Source organism: Bicyclus anynana, chromosome 23, assembly GCF_947172395.1.
Source record: "Bicyclus anynana chromosome 23, ilBicAnyn1.1, whole genome shotgun sequence".
In the NCBI taxonomy this organism is placed as follows: domain Eukaryota; kingdom Metazoa; phylum Arthropoda; class Insecta; order Lepidoptera; family Nymphalidae; genus Bicyclus; species Bicyclus anynana.
In genome coordinates, this window is record NC_069105.1 from 10,369,901 (window position 1) to 10,388,829 (window position 18,929).

At 36.0% G+C, this 18,929-nt stretch overlaps 1 protein-coding gene across 5 annotated transcripts in view; it reads left to right on the plus strand.

Annotated features, from left to right (window-relative positions):
* LOC112047137 (paired box protein Pax-6) overlaps nt 1–18,528 on the plus strand; it is a 104,243-nt gene extending 85,715 nt beyond the window's left edge. For all 5 annotated transcript variants that reach the window (XM_052888631.1, XM_052888633.1, XM_052888632.1 and 2 more), the window contains 3 exons: nt 9,403–9,578; nt 11,411–11,571; nt 16,882–18,528. In XM_052888631.1, coding sequence (XP_052744591.1) covers nt 9,403–9,578; nt 11,411–11,571; nt 16,882–16,970 — 426 coding nt within the window. In that variant the 3' untranslated portion in view covers nt 16,971–18,528. The remainder of the gene's footprint in view (nt 1–9,402; nt 9,579–11,410; nt 11,572–16,881) is intronic.
* The last annotated feature ends 401 nt before the right edge of the window (nt 18,529–18,929 follow it).

Sequence of the window (18,929 nt, forward strand, 5' to 3'; positions counted from 1 at the left end):
GGTAGAAAAAAAAAACATGACAAGGGTGCTTTATTAAAAGCGGTCGTTGCATGTTCATAAGGGCCTGTTTACACTGTGTGTTGACATAGGCGCGGGCCGCATGTAGATGCGTCTTTAGCAAACAGACTAAAAAAACAGAGGGCATTACATATAGCCGGCCAACCGAATAAATATAAAGCATATATCCTCAACAAATATATTGCTAGTGATATGTTAATTTACATGCGTCTATTGTTTGAATTTTTCATCTTTCTGTTTGTTGTTATGATGTGTGTTTATGATGTAATTAAAAGAGGGTAGAACACATAATGTACCTATAAGAAATAACTCAAAATATAAAAGCCAAATCAAATTCAAACATTATTCTTATTTAGTACTTTATTTAGTACCTACCCTATTTAGTACCTACCTACCTGTATTTTATTCGGATTCATGCAGGTTTATTAAAGGAACAACCGATTTGATTTAGGTACCTACCTATTTCGAAAAGTGAAATTTGGAAAATAGGTTTCTTTTATCACTTATGCAGGCACTAAAAAGCTTTGGAATATATATTTTAATTTTTAAATTAATGATGTAATTATCCCCTTTAAAGGGAGGAATTAATAATAGGTTTTTTATAACGTCAGCAAATCCTATAGAACGCTGGAATTGGAAATATATATATATTTTTTTTTTTTAATATTTGAGATTTTATTATCCCCTTAAAAAGGAGGAATTTGGAAAATAGGTTTCTTTATGACGTCTGAAAATCCTATAGAAAGTTGGAATTTGGAATATAGATTTTAATTTTTAAATTAATGATGTAATCATATCTTTAGAAAGGATTTTTTTAAAACTTTATTGGAGATAAATTAGCGGTTCACATGATGGTAAGTGGAGAGCTATCGCTTATAAACTTAATTAATGTTTTCAGAGCTTACAAATAATACGCCCTACATAACTACGATACCTAATGTCCTGTATGTAGTACTTCCTCGGAGGATTTCTGTAGCAAACATCTCTACTACTACTAAAACTTACTATGTCTTAGTTGTTAAATTTATTTTTATGCAGCTAAGAAACTTAAGGATTCAATGCCTCTACAGTAAAGGGGCTGTATATACTCAACATCGTGAGGTGTGGGGTTCGATTCCCGATTGTTGTACTATTTTAGCCATTCTTTACACTAGCTAACGGCCTCCGTGGCACAGTGGTATGCGCGGTGGATTTACAAGATGGAGGACCTGGGCTCGATCCCGAGCTGGGCCGATTGAGGTTTTTTTAATTGGTTCAGGTCTGGCTGGTGGGAGGCTTCGGACGTGGCTAGTTACCACCCTACCGACAAAGACATACCGCCAAGCGATTTGGCGTTCCGGTACGATGTATAGAAATCAAAAGAGGTGTGGATTTTCATCCTCCTTCTAGCAAGTTAGCTCGCTTCCATCTTTTTTTTGATTGCATCATCACTTACCATCAGGTGAGATTGTAATCAAGGGCTCTCTTTGAGCCATTTTTTTAAATAAAACTTTTTAAAGAACCCAGGACTCCAAAGTCTAATTCACTGTACCAAAGAGCTCATCACTAGCAGCTAGCCACACTCAGTGTTGCCAACCGTTTAAAATACCATTTATCACCGTGCGCGGAAACTTGGCAACTTTTATAACGGCTTAATGCAATTCCGGCTTGCAACCTTTTAACTATTTCCAGAGCACTTAGCCCCGGGTGGCTAAATCGAATTAGTTTTAAAGAACGACGCTTTGAATTTTATTTAAATTTACGATTCACCGTGACTGAGATGCAGTGGCCTGTCATTTTGTCTTATAAATCTGTTGGACGAAAGTGTTTTTGCGGAATTGATTTACGACTTCGCTTGAATCTTTCGCAAATTATAACTTAAGCGTTTAGAAAAGTCCTATCTAACTATATTGTGTGTATAACCTATATTTGTAGTTTTTATTAACTAAATTCAGTTTTTTACAAATCCCGCGGAAGCCATTAATTTTCTGAAATCAAAAGTATCTAATCGAAATCTAATCTATTTTCTAGTGAATCCCATTGCCATCCAATTGAAATCGGTTCAGCCGTTCCGGAAATTAAGCAAGACAGACACAAAAATTTTGATAAAAATCAAACAAATGTGTTTATGTAGGTATTGATTTTATAATCTTTCTTATAATAAAATTCAGCTTTAAAACAGTCCATCCATCCAGTATAGACAGATAGATACCTATACAATAATTATGCTAAACTTGTTCTTTACCCTTTTTACTTAGGATGAAAACCCGTGATTAATCGGTTCATTCGTCTGGTCTAGATAAACAGAAATGCACAATTTATTTAACTATTAACTGCCTTTTACGTCGGATAAAAACCGTAACCAAACCGGTCCATTTTAGATAGACAAACAATATTATATTTAACTTCTAACACCCTTTACATCAGATAAAAATCGGTCCATTCGTCCGGTCTAGACAGACACAGAGATAGATATAGAGGTTATGTACAGAATATGCTAAACTTTTAACACCTTGTTTGTGATTGATTGATTGTTTGTGTTTGTCTGGATAGATGTCCAGTCTAGACAGACACAAACGGTCACAATGATACAATATTGAATTATATAAAGACACAGATAATATTGTTATAAAATACAAAATATAATGTTAAACTTCTAAAAAAATCCGAAACCAAATCGGTCCATTCATCCAGTCTAGACAAACACAGAGATACAAAACGAGGTAGGTACCTACAGATTATGTTGAACTTTTAACAACTCTGCAAACAATCGGTCCATCCGTACATTATAGTATACACACTGATACAATATTAAACTTAAATAGCTTTTTGTCACGAGGGTTAAAAATGAAACTTTTCGTCAGCGCCGACTACCGGCGTGTTCTAGGTTGTTTTTGGATGTAAAAATGCAAAAGGAAACGTCAGAAAGATTATGGTGAACTTTTAACAACTCTGCAAACAATCGGTCCATCCGTACAGTCCAGTATACACACTGATACATTATTAAACTTAAACAGCTTTTTGTCACGAGGGTTAAAAATGAAACTTTTAGTCAGCGCCGACTATCGGCGTGTTCTAGGTTGTTTTTGGATGTAAAAATGCAAAAGGAAACGTCGGCGACATTGTTTCCAGCGCAGGCTAAGCTTGCACATTAACATCTCGTCGGCTGTTAGTTAACATTCGAGAGGGCGCTCGCACGGTCAACAAGTGCTGTAGGGTTGCCACCATGCGTAAAGAAATATCGTCAAACTTATGCCGTGGTGACGTCATAAGTTTGACGTTTGTATCTGTAATTATCTATGGCTATTAAACGAATGGATCGATTATTTTTGTTTGAAAGCTGACGTCATCGAGATGGTTTTGAGCTTAGTATAAGCAATAAAAAATTTAACAATATCCTTTAACGATTGACGTGGTGACGTCATAAGTTTAACGTTTCTATTTGTGACTCTCGTTGGCTACTACACGAATGGATCGATTATTTTTGTTTGAAAGCTGACGCCATCGAGAAGGTTTTGAGCTCGCATATGCGATGAAAATACGATAAGCCAATCCGATTATATCAGTGTTTTTCTTTCAACATTTTCTGACACAAAAGATGTTGTTTTTGCTAAACTCTCATTTCAAAAGGGTTTCATTTTTTATTTTAAATTTTAATTTGTTGATACATAAACTCGTAAAATAATTATAATAAAATATGAATAAAAATTGTTCCCCTTTCCCTAGGCCCCAGCCCTTTCGAATTCTAATAGGTTGTATTTTTCATTTAAGTATTTAAATAGACATTAAATAACTTTTACCATTAACTGTGAAATATGTAATCAGTTCAATAGATTCAGAAATCACCCCCTACAACCTCACAAACTAACAAAATTTACCTCGTTATAATATGTATTAGTACTGAATACCTACCCAGCATCGCGTATTAGACAATAAACAATAGTTGAAATAATATCAATCTTTTACATAATGAGTTGTATATTTTATTGAAATAAAATTAAAAACTAAATCTTTGTTAGTACCACTACGCCTACTACAATACATTTGAAGATGTTATTCGTCATATCAACATCCTTGCCAAATCAAATACTAAAACCGTCAATTTAAAAAAAGCAACGCTTTAATGTCGCGCCAATTCTTCGCAATCTGCTGTACAAGTTGTATTTATAGAAAAACTACAAATAAACCTGACGTTGTAAGTCTTCCATAGGGATGATGACAGTTTTTTTAAATTGTATATAAATTAAGAGTATGCTAATAGTAAAGCAATTTTGTAAAAGTAACAGGGTATCTGCGATCATTACTTTCAGAGCTACAGGGATTTAAAGGCTCAGATTTGCGGCGCTGCCGCGGATCCCTGAAAAACGCTCCATACAAAAATGATACGAATTTATGACGTCGAAAGTCCATAATGATCGTTAGATTTGTATGGGCGGTGAAACAAAATTACTGATATCTCTGTTATTTGTGCGTTTTATAGTTCATGTATTGAAAAATGACACATTTAATGTAAGGAAGCTATACTGTATGAATTTTAATCTAATTACGATAAAAGTTTTTTATTAGATTTTGAAATTTTATAATCTTATTTATTTTGCAAATATCCAGACAATCTTTGCTTTTTATGTATAAATTAGTTAACATTGACCTTATTTACCCAAATGTATCATAAAAATCAACATATTCAAACCTAGTCATCATCCCCATTGATTTGAATGAGACATTGTTAAACTAAATTCGCAAAATATTACGAAATTTTTACAATAATAATAATAATATGAAAAGAGCCTACGCTACGCTACGCTACGCTATCTCGTTCGATTCGCCCAACTACGTAACAGTTCAAACAAGATTACACAAAAAATCCAATTTGAACGCACCAACCCTGAATGGGAATTCGGTGCGCATGGTACAAGGTGAAATGGACTTTAGTACACTGTGTTAGAGTTTGAATTCGTTGTACAGGGTGAAGGCTTTCGAGGAAGATCGTTTTGTATTCGGCCGGACGGCACCACGTGGCGCTTGGGGTTCAAGGCTGTGTCGAAATGGCGAGCGCTAGGGGACTTATGCGTTTTGATTTTTGTAGATAAATCTATAACTATGGATGGGGTGGACTTTTTGATAGAAAGAAACTATAAGATATTTATAGATAAGTGTTGAGTATTTATTGATCTACTCGTATGCTTCAGTATTTTGTGAATGGTTTTCTTGTATAGATAGGTATTATTTTGTTCCACTATTTTATAACTAGTACTAGTATTACTCGTGTAGTTCCCATTCCCGTGAGAAAACTGGGATAAAATATAGCCTTTTTTACTCAGTGATGTTGCTTTCTAATGGTGATATTTTTGATATCGTTCGAGTATTTTGAAGTAAAATCGTAGCAGACAAAGAAAAATTCAATTGTTACCTCTTTATAATATTTTATAACACATAATAGGTAGGTGCTCTGATAATTTTAGTAAATACTAGCCGACGACCCGCAATTTCACCCGCGTAATTCTCGTTCACGTGAGATACAATATAGCTTATGACACTCAGAAATTACGTGGTTTTCTAGAAGTAAAAGATTTTTCAAAATCGTTTCTTTATATCTAGTGACTACCCCCTACAATACCCAAACTTTACCTCTTTATAATATTAGTCGATAAAAAAGACTTGAATTAGTCTTTATATAATAAAATTGATAATTTAGGATTCTAATGAAAAAATAATTTTTCAAATCGGTCCAGTAATTTTAGAACGTATTTTATTTAAACAAACAAACCTTTCCTCCTTACAAGTTTAGTATAAAAATGTGAAACTTCACGAAATCATAAAAAAATAAAAAACGTAGGTATTTTGTCGTGCCCCTGAAGTAATATCCATAATATTTTCCACAAATCATAGTCAACATAACAGGGGTTGGTATCGATCCCGGCCTATAGCAAGGAGGGGAACCTTTGCGTAGGAGGGGATGTTTTGAAAAATTGGCACCCGTCGAACAAAACCTTTTTACACGAAAACACGCCAATTTCATCCCTATGTCAATAGCCACAGGGATTAGTGTTTAAACTCTTTTGTAGAAAGTGGTGATTTTGCGGTGCTGAAGTGATATTTTCTTTTTATATACATTAATACATACCTACAATGTTTTATACTTACTTAGCGAGTGTGTGTAATTGTTTTTCTGTGAGAAATATACCAGGAGAACTATCAAAGGCTTTAGTTTGTGTAATAATTAATAGGATTAGTTTGTTAATGAAAAACGAACCGAACTTATCACTAAAGCTTGCACAAGGTTTTTAACTAAGGCAGGCATTATAACTATAAATTGTACTTAAATGGGTTCGTAATGATTTCTCAGGATTGGCAGTGCATTATTGCTTCTATGAAACGCACGCCACTGTAAATCATTAGTTTTGAAAAAAATAAGGATATACTTACTCGTACATAAAAAATACATGTAAATAAATAAAAAAGACATACACGTCTAACTGAGAACCTCCTCCTATTTTTTAAGGTGGTTAAAAAAATACGAGTAGGTAAGTACATATGACTCAACCCCAGAATCACTTTTTAGGCACTACAAAATAAATGTACAAATACATGAAACTGAAATCTAAAAAACCTAATTACAGTTATTTAGAGAAAATTTTGTTTTTTTTATGAAAAATCGTTTTTTGTCAGTTCGGAAAAAAATATGTAATGTAATGCACTCACTGAAATTAGACATAACAGTCACAACTTGTCGGCAAAATAAGGGAATTATGATAAATCCCACTCATGGAGGGCCCCTGTAATATCGCGAGTACCTTCCCTCCCGAGTGAGGGCAGCCCAACAATTTATAAAAGGGCAACAGGGAGTGACACAGAGGCGGGAAACGTGCTGTCATCACTGTCAAGAGAAAATATCTATGGACAGAATGGGAAAAAAGGAGAAATGTCATAATATTTTACTGTAATATTACATCGGACCGCGTTCACATTGGGAAAAGTTTTTTAGTGTAAATTATTGGGTACTTTGTAGTTTAAGGATTTCAGCTATTTTAAATATATGGAAAAATTTACCTACTATATACCGTGATTCGAGTATAGTTGGTTGAGCCTTCACTTGAAGTAGGTACTTTTGAATAGGTACTTATTGAATGAAATTTCGTTTTTTTTCCTTATGGCTTCGGTTATATTACAAACATTCATAAAGTAATTATTCATATGAAATAATTTGCCGTACAGCGAAGTAGGTATATCATTGAAATGTTATTGCTATGAATTGGCTGGTTATTTGTTATAGGTATTAGTCACAATTTTCAAAGCTCATCCATCGGTTCTAATGAGATTCCAGTTTGTGGCTTGTGAAAATATAAAATATATCAATAATTATATAGCTTTTGTTTAAAAATTAATACTCGTTTAAAGTACCTAAATATATTAGAAACAACGTTATCTGCGCTTCAAGATATCCATTTTTTAATAACTGGTAATGGCTCTGGGTTCTAGCTTTGTTGAATAGAGAGCGCCATAGATAACAAAGGTATTGATTGAAAAAAAAAAGAAATTATTTTTTTTATTTTTAATCATGTCTCTAATATGCGAAGGTTACGATAAACAACCTATGGTTATTATAAATTATAACTTCCAGAAGCTTTTATAAAGGATTTCATGCTTCAATAAAACAACATATATTCCGGGGCACTTGAAACTTTCGTAGTGTGCATTCAGCTTTACCGGACCCTTTGCGTGGGTTTTTGCGAGGGACCGAATAAAATATAACCGGCGATAGACGATTTTGTTTGGAGGCTAGAATAATAATATTATGACACATTACCTCGCACGACCTCTTTGGTCGCCTATTTTTTTTTCATTTTTCCTCATTCCATTTTCAAACGTAACAAGCTTGTTAGCGTACGACCATCTAATTCATAAAACGTGCTGAACTTCCGATAGTAGTAGAGCTCACTGTGACAGTGCTTATTCGGGGAAATGCGCCAGAATGTATGCCAACCAGCATTGCTGTGTCCTGAACTGCTGTGGCGTAGCGTGCCTTGAAGCCATTTCGTCCGCGTGGAATTTAGTTTTTCACAAATCCCTCGGGAACCATGGATTTTTCCGGGATAAAAAGTAGTCTATGTGTTAATCCAGGCTATAATATATCTTAATACCAAATTTCAGCTAATTCGGTTAAGTAGTCGAGGTGTGAAAGATTAACAAACATTCATATCATTAAAATCATCAGTTTTCGCAAAACTCGGGAAACCATGGATTTTTTTGGGATAAAAAGTAGCCTATGTGTTACTCCAGAGTAAAATCCATTTCCTTTCCAAATTTTAGCCAAATCGCTTCAATAGTAGCGGCGTTATAGAGTAACAAACATCCAAACATACATCTAAACATCCATACAAACTTTCGCGTTTATAATATTAGTAGGATTACATTGCAACTTCGCAAGTTATATATTATTTCAATTATTACATTGAACATCACTAAGCGTCTCCCGCCTTTGGAAAGCGCGGGAAAGGGCGCCATATTGCAGACGCCATGTCGGCGGAAGTGACGCGCACGTGAGCGCCGCTTCCGGCTGCCGTTCCGTTCCACGCAGTTCAATGTCACAATATTGTCTACGGTCCAATTAATATTGTGATTTACACTGGATTTCATCTTGAATGAACCATTATTATCTTAAGGAAAACTTCCGTAGGTTTACTTTTTTATTTCAATATGGCATTTAGGCAGTCAGTAATAATTTTTATGAAATAATTTTCCCTATTAGGGCGAAAGTGGTCAAATGTAGTTACTCGTCCGTCGTTAGCAGTCAGTCTGTCATGCTTTAATATGGCGAAGGCAACCTTACTAAAGCTTTTGCTAGAGCCCACCGAGAAAATCGAATTAATCACTTAAAACACTTTTGTTCAACCTTCTTTACAGAACTATATTGACTAAAATGCATTCTACTATCTCAGACTAATTAGATAAAGACCTGCCTCGCAAGACATTATTTTTCTGTCAAAATATATGACCAAGGATCATATGCGATTATAAACACTGTCTCTATAGAATCAATGTTTCATAGTTTACAACCGTGTCCGTCGGTTAAAAACCTCCGTAAAAATACCTTTTATAATAAATGAAAATAAAACGAAAGCTACATGTGATTCCTACGATTTTCCCGCCAAAGTCCGGTTAGGTACTTTTATTATTTGGTGACATAGGTACATGATTTACACTATGATAAAGCATATTATCCTATACAAGATCATATACACATTACACGCAAAATATATATAGCCTGGCAAATTTGTTGATGATCCCATGATATGCGGGCGACGGGGGAAAGATTGTGTGGGTGTGAAATCGTGCGCCCGGGAAGTGAGGTGCATTAGCCTAAGGTTAAATATCAGTCTTTAATATCTTGTCATCTTCCAACAGGTCTGGTTCTCCAACCGACGCGCGAAATGGCGACGGGAAGAGAAGTTGCGCAGCCAACGGAGAGACGCGCCCGCCTCACCCCCCGCACCCCCCGCGCGCCTGCCGCTCAACGGAGGGTTCAACTCTATGTACAGCCCGATACCACAACCCATCGCCACCATGGGTGATACGTATAGGTGAGTTATGAGATACCCCCGTTTTAGAAGTTTAATTTCTTTACGCACGACTTGAGAAGTAAGCTGGTGAGTGCGTTACGAAAATTGTAATCGGGGCAACCGAACGGACTTTCAGAGGGAGAGCTAAAGAAGTTTTACTTTAGTCGTCTGGTAAGCACACTGGGTTTTTGGAGTATATTGGAATTTACTCCTTAACAATACATATGTAGCCCCCTGTATGAAAAAATATAGGCAGTAAAATCCGATGAACGAATGACAACGTTACGTTTTTTGTGCGCAACCTATATATTCTGCGCACCTTTCACTTTACGGCGTAAGTATTGAGACGTACATAGTATACGCTGCGGGGCAACATTCATCTATTTAGACAGTCGATTTAAAAGAGTAAACTTTATTTGTGCGTCGGAGCTGACACACACTTTTTTTTTAACGACTCTTTGTCATTAGATGATGATGAAACCGGAATGTCATTTGGGACTACTGGAGTGATCGTAATGATGATAATGATGATTTTGATTTGATTTAAAATTAAACTATTGGACTAATTTATGTTGAAAATTTTATGAGACTATCAGTTGGAGGTAGATACTATAACACAAAAAATAATTTTCCAAATCTGTTCGTGCGTCTTTGAATAAGGAACAAACAAAAATAAAATATTCCAGCGAATTGAGAACCTCCTCCTATTTAGAAGTCAGTTAAAAATACTTTATGAACTAGTACCCAATAAGAATAAGACGTACTTAACTACATTTTAAGATATGTAATAAAGTTAGGAATGTGATACATAGCGCCATCTATTAACAAGTGGCGACACTAATCAAACCACGGCAAATCGGCCGGCAAAGATCGCGTCTTCTTGCGTTTCCCGCCATTGCACCGAGATTCGCAAGTTGAAAGCCGAAGGTCGCCGACTTTCCACTTGGATTGATTTTTAATAGTGAACCTACGAGCTTCACCTTTTGTAGAGGCAAATTACTTGAACTTAGTAAAGTTAGGTTGACTTCCGCTTTTTCATGCCGCGTCCGTTGTCAAGTTACTAATAGATATTAAAAGTTGGTTATTATTTTCCGGTCTATTATATAATGTTCTATCCTACATAATTTTTATATGAGATCAGCTGTTATAAAGGTTACAAAGGTGATATGGAAAACTTTTCAAGCCATAATTTATTGAATTTATTTTAGCAAGAAATGAACTATTTGTTTGTTGAAAAAAGGATAAGGACGTTTGTCTTACTTTTAGGCCATAGACAATAATAATGTTGGGCATTACTGTCAAATTAAGAAGAAAGATCACAACTAATGCCGACAAAATAGATAAAAAATCGCCCATAAATAGTAAATAGATGACTTTATTTAATTTATTAACGTGTTTTTACATCAAACGGTCATGACAGGTGGATCAACAACAAAATGTTTGCAATAAAACTTAACTTACATCAATTAAAGTTAGCGGCATAAGCATAAAATATACGACCTTCGAATGATATTCAGTCAAGGTATTCACGATTTATTCACCAGACCAACACTACATAACGTTTATTAAATTTGTATCTATACTAATATTATAAAGCGGAAGAGTTTGTTTGTTTGATTGAACGCGCTTATCTCAGGAACTACTGCTCCGATTTGAAAATTCTTTCAGTGTTAGATAGCCCATATATCGAGGAAGGCTATAAATTATCCCCATATTCCTACGGGAACAGGAACCACGCGAGTTAAACCGCGCGGCGTCAGCTAGTTAAAAATATATAAGCAATACACACCATCTGATTCAGTCAGCCCATGGCACTCTGGATGGCAAGTCTTAACGGTTTACGTGTTTGACAGCTCAATGTCTGGCGGGCTGTCGTCGTCGTGTCTCCAGCAGCGAGACAGCGGGTACCCTTACATGTTCGGCGACGTGCTCGGCAGCGGCGGCTACTCACGGGCGCCAGCTGCGCATCAACAGCACGCGGCATACTCCCAACCACAAGCGGCAGGCAGTACTGGTATGGTTTTTTTTTTTTTTTAATTTTTTTTTTTTTCATTCTTTACAAGTTAGCCCTTGACTACAATCTCACCTGATGGTAAGTGATGATGCAGTCTAAGATGGAAGCGGGCTAACTTGTTAGGAGGAGATGAGCTACGCTGGAACGCTAAATCGCTTGGCGGTACGTCTTTCCCGGTAGGGTGGTAACTAGCCACAGCCGAAGCCTCCCACCAGCCAGACCTGGACTAATTAAGAAAATCTCAATCTGCCCAATGTTAGTTGACATATATGAAATTTAGACTATATGTATCAAATGTCATACGGTGCCGGTACTGACCGTTACCATTCCAAATTTCAGCCAAATCGGTTCAGTAGTTGCGGCGTTAAAGAGTAACAAACATACATACAAACTTTCGCGTTTATAATATTAGTAAAATAGGACAGGAAGTAGGATTATCTCAGTTCTAACTAGTAATCCGATAGGTACATAGATAGGTAACAATTTCGTCGGAAGAACATACATCTACAATTTCGTCGGAAGAACATGCACTTTTATCTGAATAACAAAAACATAGTTATGATATGTTTTAAGTTGATAACTTCTGGTTTAAGCATTATGATAACGGCTTGAATGTCTTACTACAGTAGTTATTAATACATAGTAGGTTAACAGACAAGAAAGTCAGTTTGAAGTAGGTTGGTAATTTCAAATGAATCATTTTAATATTTTAATTGAAAATGTCGTATTTTGGTCCCGTTGTAAGTGATTCATTTGAAATGCGTTTACTTCAAAAGACCAAACTTGAGAGGGAACTGTTATTATTAATGCAAATAAGTCATAATTAAGGCATACACCCTTAACTAATGTAAAGTAATATCCCTTTAAAAAATTTAATTCAAAAGGAATTGCAACGCATTTGAAGATTAAAAGCGGATTCAATTCAAAAGACTACAAGTAAAATGTGTACGGTTTGCTTGGGAACGTTACAAAATCGGCGAAATCAAGCCTCGGAAAATATTTACCAACTTCGTAATAAAATGTAAAAAACGCTGACTCAAGAGCAAGGGGCGTCTGGCTCACAAGACCGCGACATGGCGGGGAAACAAAAAAATAAGAGGAAAAAGTGGAAAAAATGGGAGCGCGCGCCTCGATTGGATTTGCCGTTGTCTGTTCCTTACAAATGGCTTTTAAATTGATTTTGAATATCGAATTCTTTTGTTAACAAACGGCAGAATTGAATCAACGCAGATACTCTTATGTATTTGTATAATGACATCGTGGAAATTAAAAAACGGAACAAATGTGGGTCTTTGAGTATATTTTTTACATTTTTCGCAGCCAAAACGGTAAAAAGCAACATAAACATTGTAGATTTATTAGTATTCAGAAAAAGAACAAACTGCGGGGCGCTGGCGTTTCCATTGTTTTAAAAAGCTATAACTTTTCCACTTGATATTATATATCATGTGGCGGACATTTTTAGCCGTAGGTGGCGGAAAGCGGTATGAATTATTGTTGTTTGGGGCTCTCGCATTGTTCCACTGCGGAGTTTTCAGCAGTGGCGGCGAACAAAAGAGTTTTTCACAATTCAAAATGCACGCTCTCGTTTCATTTACTCTTTTACGCTCTTTCGACGGGTGCATTTCCAGCTTCGTGCGGTATTAAATAATACGGATTTGTTCCACTTTTCGCACTTTAGCGTCGGTCTTTTGCGATTCCATAAACTTTGGCGCTTCACGTCTTTCATTACAGACGCTTATTGAATCATCTACTAATGCAACTAAAAGAGTTTTAAAACTTAACATTACTCAGTTTGTTTGGTATTCGTTTTTTAACTTGATTTTTTTTACATCCGATCAAATAGCGAACAAGCAATTCTTAATCTTTCTTTGCAAATTCATTTTATTAGTTTAGAACTCATACCTATTTATGAGCTGGTTCTAGGGTTTTAGCCGTGGTCTAATACTAAATTTCTATTATGAATAACACTCACAATAGTTTAAATTCTAAACTGAAAGATATTCATTTAATTCAATCAAACTCTTTCATTCGATCAAAAAGACTTTGCTTTAATATTAATAATCCTTTACATAACAAATTCTTACAAGAAGAAGGCACCTAATAGGTTTACCGAAATAAACTGAACGTCATAAACAAGAGGGCGGTCATAGACACAGACCATTGACTAAACGAGTCTCGGCGGGGCTGTTTAAAGGCGATAATATCGTGTAATGAATGTAAACGGTACCCCTTCACGACGGAACGGAAAATGTTATCGCGAGCTCGCACGCGGTAGGGGTGAAATATAGAATTATGTAGTGAAGCCAGACGGTTATAAATAAGGCGATATAGATAGCCTTCCTTCATAGTAAATGCTGTTGAAAGTAATAGTTCAGTTTTCCTTCGCACGTATTGAATCGATTCAATTTGTTGTTCTGCTGTTAAGAAAATTTGAATTGACAGTTTACTATTTACTCTATACCTGCAAGGACTTTAGAATGTTTTAATGACCACAGAATCGAGAATTCAATAATCTGTATTAACTACGTCAAATCCAATTTATAGTTACCCAAGAAATGGAGCTTCAATAATTGCATTTTTAATTATTGTAAGTAAAGTAACAAATAAAACTTTAACCGAATCTATGAAGAAATCACACAAAATATTCTCAGAAAAACTGACTTCTGAATTCAAGTAGGAGCTAAAACCAGTAAATGAATGCATTGTACGATTAGTAAAGTCACTTCAAACAGATAAAATTTTAGTACATTACAAAAATGCTTTTTGATGATTAATAATTTACTAAGTAAATAGATAAAACGAATACATAGTGTTAATGCTAAAAGACCATCACAAGCTGCTATATCGCAAGGCTCATTCAAATCTCATCACGAGCCAAAACCTAATACGCAGCATATTAACATCATGTATCGGTACTCAGCCATATGCCTAATAGGATTCAGATTGCATTCAGTTTATAACACACAATCGTGTTATCTCGACGTATGCCTGCAGTACTGTCATCAAGCTATGAATTACGTAAAACGCCAAATGCTGTGGATAATATTTATATGCTTGTATGAACTTTATATTAATAGATATTTATTGACTACTTTTAAAATTTATGATTAGTGACATTTTCTCAATTTATTTCTAAACATTTCTTTTTATAATTTATCTCAATTTTGGCAAATCGGTTGCTAAGTTAAGTTTACTTTTTCCTGATTGCTACTTTTTATGTAAAATTCGTTTTTAAGGAAACAGCTACTACAGTTTTCCCTTTGTCAATCCCATTAACAGAGTGAATCTTATTGTTACTATTACAATCGTCACTTGTTGTATTCCATTGACCAACTGAATCTCATTGCCTAAAAATTCTTGGGCAACAGCTGCCGCAGTTGTCTCTTGGTCAAAAACTCTCATTATGGAAACAGCTACTACTGTTTTAACTTTATGAATCCCTTAGACCAAGTGAATCTCTTGAAATTACGAACACTTTCACTGCCACTGAATTTTAATGCTAAAGAAACTAAATTTAATTCAGTAATGTCTTAACAGCATATACATCATAGTTTCAATCAAATTTGCCCATATTCCATAATCTGATACGAAACCTATTAACGTCATGTATCAATAGTCAATACTCAGCCCTAATATGTCTAATAGGATTCCGATTGCGTTCAGTTTATTACACACAATCACGTTATCAGCGTGTAGGTACGCATGCACTATACAGTCATGAAGCTACGCATATGCGAATGAACAGGCGCCATTAACTCTAGGTACGAATATGTGTATGCAGATTATCGAGATACTTATAAATACAATGTTGAAGGATTTAAGCTTGTGGAGTTTGTTTGCCCATTAACTTATTCATGTAAAGAGACTCATCACACTCAGTACACGTAGGTACTTTTCAGTACGATTTAATTTTAACTAACTTGCGTTTTCTACGTAAACGAGATACAAATATGCATGAAGACAAAATAGTCTCAACATTATCGCTTGTTAATTATAGGGCATTTATTCAGTCACCTTCAATGGTGTTCGATCGCCATTTTCATCAATGAATTTCGATCTTTACATAGTATAGTCGTTCGTGGTAGTCAGTAGTTTCACATAACTGATGTTGTCCAAATCTATATACTTCCTAGACATTATGTAAGTTATTATGTAAGTTTGCTAGCTAAGGTACATTTCATTGTACGTCGGTTCTTATAGTCAAAACGACTTTTTGTAAAAATGATATAATATTATGTTATTCTATTGATATTATTATACGTATACATAACGATGATAGAAGAATTTCAGAATAGATAACTTGCTATGATGGTTAGTAACAATAATAATTGTAGATAACCATATAAGGTAGTTCACTGAAATACGCATAAGTGCAATCAGTCCCTAAGACTACTTAGGGAGGTATTTATAAAGACAATTTAAAGTAACTAGGTAATTGAATTTACTAAAATTATGAATAATTTCATTAACGTGCCCACCCACTAAATGCCTAGGTACGCTACTTAAGTTAAATGGATTGCCCATTGAGTTCAAGTTTCTAATCTATCTACAAACTAAAATTTACTTATTTTAGCGATTCATTGCAATTACTATACACTTTAATAATTCATTTACTGGGTGCTCACAATACTTAATAGGTAGGTACTTCTCGTATATAGCTAATTGCAACTGCCCCGCTAGTCCAGTGGTTAGCCTATGTGGCTTCAGATCATGAGATTCTGGGTTCTACTAGCCTTGGATCGAGCTACGATATATTAGGTTTTCTTTCTTTCAAAAAAATTTTGATAATAAATCTGAGGTTTATAAATTGTTGTTGTTACCACCCTGCAGACGCCGAGAGCTCTTTAAGCTGCCGGTTTCTGGTCATTATCTAAAGTCTGATATCTATTTGTGATGATGATCATTGCAAGAGTAAAAATTACCGTTACCGTTAAATTAGTAAATAGGTAGACTCACCTGATTGTAAGTGATGATGCAATCTAAGATGGAAGCGGGCTAACTTGTTAGGAAGAGGATGAAAATCCACAGCCCTTTTAATTTCTACATGACATCGTACCGGAACGCTAAATCGCTTGGCGGTACGTCTTTGCCGGTAGGACAGTAGCCACGGCCAAAGACTCCAACGAGCCAGACCTGGACCAATTAAAAAAACCTCAATCGGTCCAGCCATGATCGAACCCAAGACCTCCGTCTTGTAAATCAACCGCTCATACCACTGCGTCACTGCGTTAAATTGGATGACACGCGATAAATATCTGCAACATATTTAAATTACAGTTTAATAATATTGCTTCCCCTCTTCCGTAGGTGTGATATCGGCGGGCGTGAGCGTCCCTGTGCAAATACCTTCGCAGGGGCCGGACCTCGCGTCGAATTATTGGGGACGGCTTCAGTGATCTCAGCTATTCGGGTTCCCGCATCGACTGCTCTCGATGCCTGAGAACCCGACCACCGTGCCCGAGTTGCCATCTAGCGGCGACATAGCGCACAACTACGCCGACTCTCACTTGTCTATGAACGCTTTAAACATGACAGCCGGCCATGACAGCGCCGTTTTGGCGGGAGATATGCAAGAGAACTCTGTGTCGTAAATCGAAATCGAACACAAATTGTGAAATAAAGTTAATACGCAATACCCAGTGGTTATTTTTTAGTGTTTTAATGGTGCAACGTATTTATTTGTGTATAGTTTTTGTATTAACGTGTTACGGCTAAGCAACTGATGATGTTCAAATGTAGGAGTAAGTAATGGTCGTACACTTTGAGCTATGTTGCGTTGCTACTCGACATACATACGTTCTTTTAACCTACTCATTTGCTTGCTAATAAACTAGTGTACATTTTTGCAGCATGTTTCATTGTGTATGATCGAATAAATTATAGAGAACAATAGTGGCGTTATTGTAAATATATAGAGCGCCATCTATTGTCGAGTAGAGGAAGTCTCCTCCGCAATTCGTTTTCCTCGACATGAAATTAAATGTAAATTGTTTGTGCCAACGTTTGTAATAATTGAGTGTTCCACGCCCTATGCGAGTTCCAACCCTTTCATTTCTTTGATGTATGCAATGGGGGTGCAAAATGTTAATGCTGTATAGAAAAACGTGGCAATAAGCTTCGTTACAACGATTTGTTTCTCACCCCTGCATCGGGGCAAATTGTCACAGACACAGACGAAGCGTGTTTGTATATTTTGTATCATAAATATAAATCAATTGACATTTACCATACATAATTAGTATTTTTAGGGAAGAAAATTTTCAAAAAACAGCCTTCGATTCTTTTATACCTTGGATGCACTAGTTATCGAATACACTGTTCATTGGTAGATAATTAAAGTCCACTTACCTGGCATCAAATTATTTAAGACTCAAAGTAACATATGTTTTTTTAATGCTAAATTGGAAGCAATCAAAAAATTCTAGCTTTGAAAACAAGGTTTTTACCAAACTTTGCATTCAAAGCTACCTACAATTTCTGCTACCCTTGGAATTATGTAAAAAGCCTGTAAATATTATTATTTACTAGCGGACGCCCGCGACTTCTTCCGCCTTTAGACCTTTTTAATCCAGCCCTTACAGTAATATCGCTGTAAAATGGAGTAACTTCTCCCGTTTTCCCAACATTTCCCTTCACTGCTCTGCTCCTATTGATCGTAGCGTGATGAAAAGTATACTATAACCTGCCCAAGAGTATAAATAATAATTGTACTAAGTTTCGTTAAAATCCGTCGAGTAATTTTTGTTCCTATAACGAACATACAGACAGACAAAAAATTTTACTGATTGCATTTTTGGCATCAGTATCGATCACTAATCACCCCCTGATAGTTATTTTGGAAATATATTTCATGTACAGAATTGACCTCTCTACAGATTTATTATAAGTATAGATGAACACAAATGCCTCTAATGGTTATTGTATTTCTAAAACACATTCATGTATACTTTGTTGCATTCTAACTTACATTCGCTTTAAACATGAACTCTACTATGGGCCTCATTAGAAGGCTCAAAATCACTCAGCGGGCGATGGAGCGATCTATGCTTGGAGTTTCTCTGCGGGATCGAATCAGAAATGAGGAGATCCGCAGACAAACCAAAGTCACCGACATAGCTCAGCGAGTCGCGAAGCTGAAGTGGCAATGGGCAGGTCACATAGTTCGAAGAGCCGATGGACGTTGGGGTCCCAAGGTGTTGGAATGGCGACCCCGCACCGGAAAGCGCAGTGTTGGTCGACCCCCCACTAGGTGGACAGAGGACATCAAGCGGATTGCAGGAAACCGCTGGATGCTGGCGGCTCGAGATCGTTATGCTTGAAGGTCCATGCAAGAGGCCTATGTCCAGCAGTGGACG